This window comes from Olea europaea, chromosome 13, assembly GCF_002742605.1.
Source record: "Olea europaea var. sylvestris chromosome 13, O_europaea_v1, whole genome shotgun sequence".
In the NCBI taxonomy this organism is placed as follows: Eukaryota; Viridiplantae; Streptophyta; class Magnoliopsida; order Lamiales; family Oleaceae; genus Olea; species Olea europaea.
The window spans coordinates 9,852,743-9,865,252 of NC_036249.1; the positions used below are offsets into that span (position 1 = coordinate 9,852,743).

Consider the following 12,510-nt stretch of genomic DNA (forward strand, 5'->3'; position numbering starts at 1 on the left):
TCTATTTCTTTCTTAATCTCAGGAAGTACATTAGGAGCAAAGCGCCTAGGAGGTTGCTTATGAGGTTTAAAATTTGGTTTGGTTGGCAATCTATGTTCCACCAAATCTCTATTTAAATCAGGCATATGTTCATATTCCCAAACAAAACAATACTTATATTCCTTTAATAAAGCGATCAATTTATCACTAACATTTTGATCGAGCATCTGGCTAACGAATGATGGGCGATCTTCCCCTTTATTGCCAATATTCACTTTAATTAGAGGGTCTTGTGCTTGAGCATATCCAGGTTTGGTGATCCTCATTATTTCATCGTCCATTTTCCTTATAGGCACCCATTCTTCTAAATAATCCACCTTATTGACTTCTCGGCCAATACTTTGTTCCAACTCGAACACTGCCAATTTGTCTTCCAATGCTCTTAAGGCTGCTTCTTCTTTCGTCTTGTCTTTACATTCTTTATTGAAAGCCATTAATTTGGCTTTGAAGGTCTGAACATCGGTCATTTGCCTTTGTTGCTTACAACTCATTTAAAACTCTTTGATTACTTTTTTGCCAATTACTAGTTCTTCTAGGGCCACTATGTTTGGCTTCATTTGACTAAACATTTCAGTGAGTGCATCTACTAAAAATGGCTCTTCGCTCTGTGCATTCTTCTCCATCTTGGACTACTCTGACAGGTCCGTAATTTCCTTCGTACATGAATCTTTCCACTGAGTTTGCTTCTGCGACAAAAGGTCTATGATCTGCCTGCACCACTTCTGCTTCACCATTGTCATTCCAGAAAACCAGGCATTGATGGAGTGATGAAGGTATGCGGCGACTTTCGTGTATCCAATCCCTTCCTAATAACACATTGTAACTAGTAGGAGCATCTATTACGAAGAAAACTGTGGTCCTAGTAGTTGTCCCTACAATTATGTCCAACGGCATAACCCCTTTAACTGAAGTTACTCCTCCATTGAAACTTGTAAGGATGACTTCTGTTGGAATCATATCACTTTCTGTTTCTGCAAATTTCCTCATCATCCTGGATGGAATGATGTTTATAGCTGCTCCATTATCGATAAGTACTTTCGTCACAGGTATACCGTTAACTAGAGCCTTAAAGTATAATGGCCTTAAGTGTTTAGTTAACTCCATGGCTAGTCTCTTAGAAATAACATTTTCGGCAGCATCTATTTCCACTTCCTACTTGCTCTCTGTTGAATTATCCTTTTGTGATAAGTCAACGTGTAGTATGTCGCACTGAGCTTCCGCTTCCTGAATTTCTTGTTTATTGTTTTCTAATACTTCTTTTTCGGTTATCCAACTTGTGGGAAGAGGCAATATTCTTGGAGGTGACCCATACTTTTCAGAGTGAGGTACTCTCCTTTTTCTCTTGGGTGTCCCATACAACACATAATAATCGAAAGAACGTCCAAATGGTTCTCCCAACAAATCCACTTCACGAACACCTTCTCTATGTAGTTGTTTCGACAGGGTATTGTGCGATACTCCTCTCTTTCTTCTTTCTGCTTTCAGATTAATTTCCTCTTCGATGTCCGTCATACCATCATCATCTTCATCATTGTAGGCCCCTCTAGAAGTTTGGCCTTCTTCACATTCCAGCACACATGCTTCTTCTTCGTTATCTTTCCTTTCTTCTTCTTCTTTCTCTTTGTTCTTGAACTCATTGGCTAGTAAATAGTTATTAGCCATAACAGGAGGTAACGTACCGAATTGAATAGTAAGAGGCTGATCTGGATCTTCTTCATCCCTTCTGTCTCGCCCAAATTTCGATCTTCCAGAAGAACTTTCTGGCAACTCTTCCATCGATTCACCTCTACCAGTCTCTTCACTGTCTTTGAGAATATTTTGATTGGCTACCTCAAGTAGTTTAGGCGCCTTAGGACGTGACACTCCCTATTGTTGCTTCATCATTCGTCCATAATTCCGTTGAAAACACATTTGTTGGGTTCTAGTCATCTCATTGAAGGGTATCACCCTTCCTGCATTATATTGGAACGAATGCCATACATTTGGTTGGCGAGGTTGTGGCCTGAATGTTCTCCCATTATTTATTGACCTCAATTGCCTCTCAAAAGGCGGTCCCCTATAGAATGATGTACCTTGCTCTCTAACAGGCTGAGCGTTTGGGAAGAAAATAGGGCGATGGTGGTGCTGCCATATCCCTGGTTTTTCTATATTTGCACTTACTTCTCCTTTATATCTTGCACACAGGACGTCTTTATTCCTTTTAGGCTCCTTCACTTTGATACATTCAAAGACACTGGGGTGTGGCCCAGGATCCTCCTTTCCGTCGTCTATAACCAACTTGAATTTTGGCAATTTATTTTTGAAACCAGTCGTCATCATGTTTACCCCAAGTGGCTGTGGAAAAGGGTTTTCATCCACTACCATCTTCTTCTTATCCTCGAACGTAATTCATCCTGATTTAATGGCGTCCTGCAACACATGGCGAAAAACCAAACAGTTGTTAATCAAATGTGATCATACATTATGCCACTTACAATATTTTTTACCCTTGATTTGTTCAGGGCTTAACAACTTATGTTTATTGCTCAACTTTATTTGCTTATCCTTATATAGTTTATCAAATATAAGGTCAGCTTTGGTTATATCGAACGAGAACGTTCTAGCCATTTTATTTTCATCTTTTATAGGTTCATCCTTGCCCAACGATCTAGGCTTAGCCATTATAGGACAAGTATACTCGTCTCCTTTGATTAATTCGGTCAAACACATTTCGGTTTGATCGTAGTACTCGTCATCAATGGTATGCACATCAAAATTTGGGTCTCTATAATAAGCCCCCTTGCTAGAATTTTTCATCTGCTCTTCTTCTCTTATTAATCGTTCATACCTAATCACGTTTGCGCTCAATTGGAAAAGATCAGGAAATTTCCTGTCTTGAAATTTCTTTTTCAAATCAAAGCTTAGACAACTTGAGCAATTTTGACAAACTCATTTTCGAGCAAAGGTACAAAACATTTACTTCTTGCTGTCTTGAACCTTTGAAGGAAACCTTCTACCCATTCGTTTGGCATTTGACGTAGATTTGCCAAATCAGCCAAAGTAACTTCAGACTCAATCTTATAAAACTGAGCATGGAACAATTGCTCCAATTGTTGCCATGTTTGAACAGAATTCGTTGGCAAATTGATGAACTAGGAGAAAGCTACTCCTGTTAATGAACTAGGGAACAACCTCATTTTATGGTAGTCGGTTACTTCTCCACTTTGCAGCGTGAGGCTTTCTAGAGTAGACATCTCTCCTAAACCGGTAAATAATGAGAATTCTGGCACTTTATACCCTCTAGGCCATGGATATGCTTGGTCTATAATCAGGACATGGCTTTGTGTAAGTCGGCCTAATGACAGGACGTACCCCAAAAGCCGTTTGATCTTGTACTATTTCCATACTTTGATTTCTCAACATGACGTTGGGGTCATATGGAATTCCTACAAGTTGGTTGATCGATTGATTTACCTGAGGCCTGATATTTAGTCCTTGGTTGGCAACAAAGTTGCCATGATTTGGGCCATTGTTACCATTAGCTTGAATATTTATTCCATCATTAACACGTGGAGTGTTCTGTCCATTATTTAGGACATTGTCTCTTACATTTAGGTTACCCCCCAAGTTAGATGTACCGTTACCACTATTCCGATTTGACATCACACCATCCCCCTGATTTGAAGTAGATGGACCAAAAGGTGGTTCTATTCCTTGATTTGGACTTAGGATTGGGAAATTATGTCCTACAATTGTCCTAGCTTGAAAGTGACTTGTAATAGGCACAACTGGCTGAAAAATTTGGCCTACTAACTTATTCATTATTTCATTTAATGTATTCAGTTGTTTGGCCATGTTGTCATAATGTGCATTCCCATTCTGGGTAAATCTTTCCATATTATGAACATTTCGTAGATTTACTCGTTTAACGACATCCTGTGTGAGTTCTCCAAACAATGCACGCATGGTTCGAGGACTCAACTCTGTCATTGGTTCATAATGACTGTGACTGCTCTGACTCCGTCCCTCTGTTCGTGGAGAGTTTTGCTGCTTCTCATATCGCTTGATCACAGACTAGACTCCTCCCTGACTTGTTGCTTCCTTATCAGATTTGTGAGGTATATTGTTTCTTTTTTTGTATCCTCAACACCAAACACCAAGGTCCCACTAGGCGTGCCAAATTGTTTCGCGCGAGTAGTCGCTAACAATTAAAAAAGGGGTCAGACGATTGTGTAAGGAACAGACCTCTTGAAACAAAGTTCCAAAAATGGGTGTTTTATTGGGGATGATTTACAATTGGAAATAAACAGAAATACCTCCATGGGACGCAATCACACGAGTATTAAAAGAAGTGTTTAAATTTAAGTTAAGGAATTAAAATTGCATATTCTCTGTTTGAGAGTGTTTGATCCGGGGTCTCTATTCTATGTATTCTCTTCCTTTTTATATTCCCTTGATGACTTCCTCATGACAAATCGCTTGGAAACTACTTGATTGTTTTATAACTACCCATTTCTTTATGGTGGCTAACTTGTCGTGGAACTGCCGTCTCTAACTGCTGTCATTACTCTTTGTCGTTTAACCGCCTTCAACTGGGCTCCTTGAATCGTGGAATGTGATAAGGTTACTCAATAACTGCTATTCTGGACGATCATAATATTTTATGTTTGTTAAGATCCTGGGCGATTCGAAAGTTTAGGCGAGAACGGGGTCATCGCTCTGGACGACCGTAAGGCACTCCATTCACTCAAATTCTGGGCATCTTACAAGTTTGGACGATGATGTCACTGTGTTTGTGGGCTTCCACTGCATTTATCGATAATCCTGTTTGGACCTTTATCCTGGATTCTCCAATTGGGCTTCACTCTCTAGGCTATTTAATTTGGGCTGCACTTTCAGTGTGTTAACAAAAGCAAACTCGAAACAAACTAAGGCCAAGGGAATACCTGGAGAACTCTTCTTCTTTTCCAAACAAGTCTTAAACTTAAAACAGTCTTTCTGCCAATGACCCTTCTTTTTACAGAACCTGTATTGATCATTTTTCTTTATAACTCTTTTGAGATCACTAAAATTTTTATTCTGTTGATTTCGATGGGACTTATTAACTGTACGAAACTTAGATTTATGGTTATGAGAAGGCCCTTTATTCTGTGATGACTGAAAAGCTAATTGCACAGTTTCAATAGTTTTACGGCGCATCTTATACTCTTCTTGGGCACACACTACAATGAGGTCATTCAAAATCCATTTATCTCATTGAGTATTGTAAGCAACCTTAAGCTGTTTAAACTGGTTAGGAAGGCTATTTAAAACATGATAGACTAGGAAAGGCTTTGCAATTGGAATGTTAAGAGCCTTTAACTTAGATGATATGGTTATCATTTTCATGACATACTCTCTAACACTACTTGTACCATCATATTTCATGCTCATCAATTTATCCATTAGATCTCCAGTTTCGACTTTATCAGACTCAATAAATTTTTCTTCTATGGTATCCATAAAAATTTTGACATTTTCATTATCGAGAATGACACCTAGAATGAAATCAGATATCGATTGCTTAATGATTTTCAAACAGAGTTTTTTGTCCCTTTCCACTTTTCATACTCGGCTACATATTCAACAGTGTTCTTATCTGTGGATTTCTTAAACTTTTTCTCCATTGCAAAGTCCAAGTTCAAAAGACTAAGTGCTATTTCTACGTCTCGTTTTCATCTCACATAGTCAAGGTTTCAATAGCAGACAATTGATTTGAAAGAGATGAAGCATTATAAACTGTGGAAACATAAAATATCACACTCAATATCATCCAAACATAATACATGCAATTAAATGGATGATAAAATTTTCAATTAATTAATATGGGCTGTTAATTAGATAATCCATAATTTCAATCAAAACATATGAATTTCATTACGGTAAGAGTCTAGATGCATCATCATAAAGTCACATTCGAGTCGACAATACAACATGTTATAAAGTACTCTTAAAACACATCATGTAACCAGTTAACAAAATTACATTGATTTTCGAAACACCAACACCTTTGGACAAAAGAAAATTTTTAGACCAAAATAAACTCGTTAACTGCGTTATACCATTTTCTAAAAATATTACATATAATAATACCTTTAAGCAAGATATTATATGCAATAAATCAAAATTGTTGGACAAAATATATATATTTTTGTTGCAGAGAAAATCGAATAAATAATAATGAGTGTGTCACTTTGGTAGCTACCACCCATTTTTATTTCAAAATATTTCTCTTATAGTGGGAAAATAAGAATCGTCTCAAAACCCATGAAAAATTTAATCACGGAACAAAAATTATGCAACAAACCATAATCGTTAATTGATAAAAGGCGAGAATTTATATGTGATTGAGAGATGAAACTGACAACAAAATTTCAATATGTATATATGAAAAATGAAATTTAAGTGCACAAATAATAACGATATTTAAATACACAAACATTTTGATGAGAATATAAAAGTCGTCAATTAATTTTATTATTTATTTAATATAATTTTAATCAGGCCATTTTTAAATAAAAAATTTTAATTGGGTCAAAATTAAAATCTTAGGGTCAAACCTTTTAAAAGTTCAAATTTAATACCCTTTTAAAAATTACATATTAACCCTAGATTTAAATTTAAAGTAAGTCCTTCAATATTTAAAATTGCGTGATAGGTCCTTATTTTAAAAATTGTAATGTGATCCAATTTTTAATTGCTCACAGGGGCCTCTCATCTCATAAATTGCGAGAGAGGCCCCCATCCCCAAGTTATTATGGCGAGCCGAATATAGACCCAAAATACATTTAAAAAAAAGGCAAAAACTACCACCCATTCCAGCGCCGGTTGTGAGTGACCATCAATCGGCCGGATCTCTTCTATTGCCTATCGATTTTTTTTATTATTATTTTTTGTCTTCAAAACCTTAAGACGGACTGCCATCGTCCCCTTCTTCTCCACTCTAACAAGAACTGCCACCACCAGAGTTGAACCAACAATTTACATAGCAACAAGAAAATACGCTACCATGGAACAATTAGCAACCCAACACACATGACCCAAATCATGAATTGTCTCTACCTAGAAGCCTCCAAATTAAAATCGGCCACCTATTGAAATTGAAATTTTAGAATCTTAAACTCAAGGTTTTAAATCCAATACACAGATCTCTCCAATTGCCAGAAAACAATAACAATATGAAAAGCCAACTTTTGATTATTCAAGCAGAAAAACGAGACGGAATATTATTTTATTAGGGATTTTGATTTCAACATGAAGGCTCTGATACCAATTGTTGAAATTTATTTGTAATCATGTTAAGAATCACCAAATAATGAATTAATAAAATGAATTCATACCGGCGGAAACCATCGTTGATATGAATAATAGTTATAATAGCAGCCAGATCTTCCACTCTTTGCTTCTCACAAAGTATTAGCTATCAATGAGGCAAGCTAATAAAACAATATGGAAAGAAAAGGTGACCTAGCCTTTATATAGGAAATAATTGAGCTGTTCCATTACGACTAAAATTCTAATTAGGGTTAATTTCCGGCCCACATACTTAAAATTACCATATTATATTAATTACAACCCGTAAGGTGTAAAATGTTCAATTAATCACTCAATAAATTTGGTCCAAATACAAATATCATCATGATCCATACATTTAACCCCTAAAATTTGCAATCGAATATGAAGCCCACGTATGAAATTATTCCAACACATTCTTAAGGTACGAGAAAGTTATGTGGTATAACTCCTTAACCCATGGGGGAGAGTTCATGTGTGGAGAATTGACGAGGCGCATCAAGTCGTCACTGACAACATTGGGCTCTGTGGTGGTGAATGCAAACATGGAGATAGGAAAATAAATGCAATCTCAGCAACATCTTCATTTGGGGTGTCTGCCAGTAGTTCCTTGAATGTATTTTCAACATCGTTCCTATGCACGCTCATAATATGGCTAAAGTATTTGTCTCTAATACGGTATCCACCTAATTTGTAAAAGTTGCATTGGTCGTTTCCGACACATTTTAGTACAGTGACAAGATAGAATTCGTGCATCGTAAATATGAGAAACTTCCCATCTAGTTCGAACCATGTTTCATCTTGATTTGTGTATTTTGACTTCCAACATTAGCATCTTGTGTAAAACTTGATGTTGTGATGGCATGTCTAACACCTGCATGAAATCATCAATGCATGATCTTTGGAAAATCGTCTTTTAAGCTTCGGTTAACTTTGCCTTCAAGATTGAAATTACGTAGTTCTTGAAGAATACATTTATCGTGCCCCATATAAATTCTCAGGTTGGATCATAGTTTTATTATAGTGAAAAAGTTATTTATCAGTATCGAGATGTGTGAGATAACACATGTACATATTTAAATTGATAATTTAATGAATGATGAGATGTTATTTGCTCCATAACGTTGATAATTGCCTTAAAAGTGGGGATGTGCAAACTGATAATGTCATCAAAAAATGTAAACGAATTTAATGGACGGACGGAGCCTTGCAGAACCATTTTACTGATTTTAAATTATTTAAATATAATTAGGAATGAGAGTATGAAACAAAGTATTGTTATTGTTAATTTTTATTCGAACTTCACATAACAATTCACGTGACCTACTGGGGAAAGGCTCCGACTTCATACGGGAGGATTGTTGTTGAATTTCCATTTTATCCGCTGCATGTAAATCGTGGTGTGCTCATACAATTCATGTTTCAGATTTCATTGTGTTTGATGTTGGAAATATATAGAGGAATGAAGAAGAGACAACAAAAATGAAAATGTAATCACAAGAAATTTGAAGAAAATAAAATGGAAGGTTCAAACGCGTAATCGCTGTTCTCAAACTATATTTGCCTCCTCTCGGGATTGAATGAGATGCTTAAGGATCTTTGGCAAACGGTTTGTAGGATTATAACTAGCCTTGTAAAGGATCTAACACTAAAGTATATGTGCGATCCTCCAAAACATTAGGAGCACAAAGAAGAAATTGAGTATGAATATCAATCAATTGTTTGATCTTTGATTTTGGAATGAGTATTGATCATAAAATATTATTCACCTTGTTTGGCTTTAGATTTATCACCTATTTATAGGCCATCACCAAGTGTGCACGAAATGGTGTCAAGATAGGTTGAAAAGCCACCACTTTTAAAGTTATAACAGTAGAAAAACGGCTCCCAACGGTCACAGGAAATCACCATGCGGCCGCATGGTATTAATCCATGCGGCCACATGAAGTAATTGAAGGGCCCCTTTAAATCTCGGTAGACGGCCATGCATGCGACCGCATGGCACAAAGTTTGGGCATCTATTTTTTCTTTATATTTCCACCGTTTGGTTTCCACGTCGGTTTTCTTTGGCTTCCTTCATGTTGTTTCATTCCATTTTCATTCCTTAATTGAATTTCGAACAACAATATAACATTTGCATGACGCTAAGCATAAGTCTATTAGCTTGTAGATGTCACTTAATAAAATGACAAATACATACATTGACAATAATACATACATATTTACACGAAACACAAATTAATCTGGGATATCGGTATGCTTACTTGATGGTTAGGTTACATTGACATTTCTTCTTCTTCTTTGGCAATGAATCACCAATTACTTTGTCTGTATGTCTTTTCCCATTGATTTCCAAGTGGGTGGTCCTCTTCACAACTTCTTTGTCAGCGGGTGAGTCTAGTTCCTTCGAATCTGACAATATAGTTATGAAGTTGGTTATTCTACGTGAAGAAGTATGTGCCACTTCATTTTTTGGCTTTACAATCACTGATTTTTGAACTTTCTCCTCTTTGACTACTCTCTTTAGAAGTCGTTGATAATCTCTGTTTTGTTGTTGGCACCGGACGAGACTCGCATTCTATTTGCTGGGTGAAGATTGAACCCATGGGTAATGGGCGATTTGGAATACTTATTATTGGTGAATTTTCGACAAAGAGCCTACTGATTTCAGAATGGAAATTCATACACCAATTAGGTGTGACCATTATACATCGAAATGCTGGATAAATATTGTGAACTCTTTCCACCCTATTAATTTCCTAAACTTTCCTCGATGATGTGTTCATCTACTGTTTCGAAAGAGCTCTTATATTCATGAAAAAAGAAACCTCGTCATCACCACCATTTAATGCTGAATATCACTTCTTGAAAATGGATACTACAAATCTCGTGAGTGATCTGTGTGATGATTAGAATTTTTTTGTGATCTTCGATTTTGGGGTTTTTGATTTTGTTCAGTAATTTTTCATGGAAAATTGAGTGATGAAGATCACTTTTTCAAAAATAGACTATACATCTCGTGATGACATGTTTGTCGGATTGATATGGGCTATGAAATAATATAATTAAGGTGCAAGAAGCGCTTTTCGTTTTCTTTTTCACTTTAAAAGTTGCAATATAAATGGTATTAAAAAAATAATGGATGTAATATATGGATTGCTATGAAAATAGAGTTAATACCTGTATTTTCCTCTACATTTTAAGAGGTTCTTTTGGATTCATCTCTAAAAATTTAGATAGAAAACCAACTAATTCATATTCTAGACTCATTGAATTATTAGTGAAAATGCGATTAATCTTTAAACATTCTCAATATGTATTGTAAAGTAAATTAGCTCATGTTTGACAGTAATTATTTGAAAAAGCTTTTTTCTATATACTCATTTTCAATCAGACGTTTGTTAATTTCTCCTCCAACCAATATAAAAAATCCCATTGATGCAGCTAATCCCATGCATACTGTATGGTCACATTCGCATAATAAAATATTTTGCACGTAAATGAAAGTTTTCCCCCATTTTTAAACCACACATTTTGCTAAAAATCATTATTAAAAACATTATTTTTCCTAAATAATGATCGTCAAACATAGGCTTAAAGAAAATGAGTAGCCGTTCATGTACAACAGGAGGAGTTATAGAATCCCTCCAGATATGACACAAAGGGCGAGGGGTTGATTTTTTTGATACTATTTTATTGAATCTTCTACAAGTGCAATAATTTTTTTTTTTTTGATATTCAGGTATCCACCTTACAGTGATTAAATCCTGGAGTCTACACCTTGGCCCCTCAAGCTGCAGACAGGTTAAACTGTAGGTTGTGCGCCAAATTGACCAGTGCTCAAGAGCCCCCAACTGATCTGTCAAAGTGTCAAGCAAGTCGTTCCCATCTTTGCACATTGCCTTCCAGTAGAGCTCCTGCCTTCTAAGATAAAATCCTGCATTTCAGGAGAATATCTGCCTTCCAAGAACCTTGCAGGAATTGAACTCACGACCTCTGATCTGTCAGTCTTAAAGCGCCCTCATTTTTGCTAGTTGGGATGTGCCCTGGGGGGCAAGTACAATAATTTTGACATTATGATTGACAGCACTCTCACATATAGATTTGAGGTCGACGATAATTGTGAGAGTAACATAGCATTTTCTTCTCTTGTTCACATGAGGTGGGTTCTATATGAAATTTCTATATTAATTCTGTGAACTCCTCCGTACAAATAGAATAATGCAAAGAAAATTGACATAAGGACAACATGTCACGTCACGTGCGCATTATTTTCCAATTTTATTTGTTAAAATTTCATTATTAGTTAACTCTCCATAATTTAAAAAGTGATTAGATTACAAGTCAAAATTCAAACTTATGAAGCTAAAAGGCTGCCAAGCCGTTAGTCCATTGCAGCATGTGCGCGTCCCACGCAACACTGTTTCCGAGTCTTTAGCCGGCCATATTTGCTCACATGCCATCAAAATTCCCTAAATCAATTCCCTCTAAAATTAACAAATCAATACTTTCTCGATCGAGCCTGTCGTACAGGACTTGTTTAATGCGATTTACCTAACTGACGTAATTTAAAAGTTATCTGACGTAATTTATAAGATATTGCGTCAGTTTGAGGGTTTATTCAGTGCACACTCGAAGGCTAGCGAGTGCCGATTCTCCCGTCATTAAAAAAAAATAAAAAATATTGGATCTACAATTCTACCTTTTGCTATTGTAATTTTACTATTATAAAGGATTAATTTGTACTATTATTATACTAATTCAAGTGCTAATCAGCTACTATTTCACTTCCTCTTTCCAATCTGAAATACCTTACTCGTTCACATATTCTTTCTTCATTCTCTCTACAATTCACTTTCTGAGATCTCGCGAACTTTTGAATTTGTAACAAATAGTGATTTTAAGATTCTTTATTGTTGCACTTGAGTCGTTGGGAAAAGTAACCATTGTAATTTTATTAGCAAATTATGATGAGAGATAGGAAATCCGTCAAATTCAATCTCGAACCGCAACAGCATCAGAACGGCCATTTGTCTCCGTATGAAGTAGCGAAATTATTCGATCCTGATGTTTCTTGGGACAAGGTTTCAGCTTTTCTAGATTTTCCCTTTTTTTTTTTTTTTTTTTTTTTTTTTTTTCTTTTTTCCGGTTTTTTTTTTT

General features: G+C 36.0%; 1 protein-coding gene across 1 annotated transcript in view; it reads left to right on the forward strand.

Annotated features, from left to right (window-relative positions):
- Positions 1-12,130: 12,130 nt before the first annotated feature.
- LOC111407545 (uncharacterized protein C20orf24 homolog) overlaps positions 12,131-12,510 on the forward strand; it is a 4,140-nt gene continuing 3,760 nt past the window's right edge. The window contains exon 1 of the mRNA XM_023037107.1: positions 12,131-12,434. Within this exon, the coding sequence (XP_022892875.1) occupies positions 12,318-12,434 (117 nt within the window). The 5' untranslated portion in view covers positions 12,131-12,317. The remainder of the gene's footprint in view (positions 12,435-12,510) is intronic.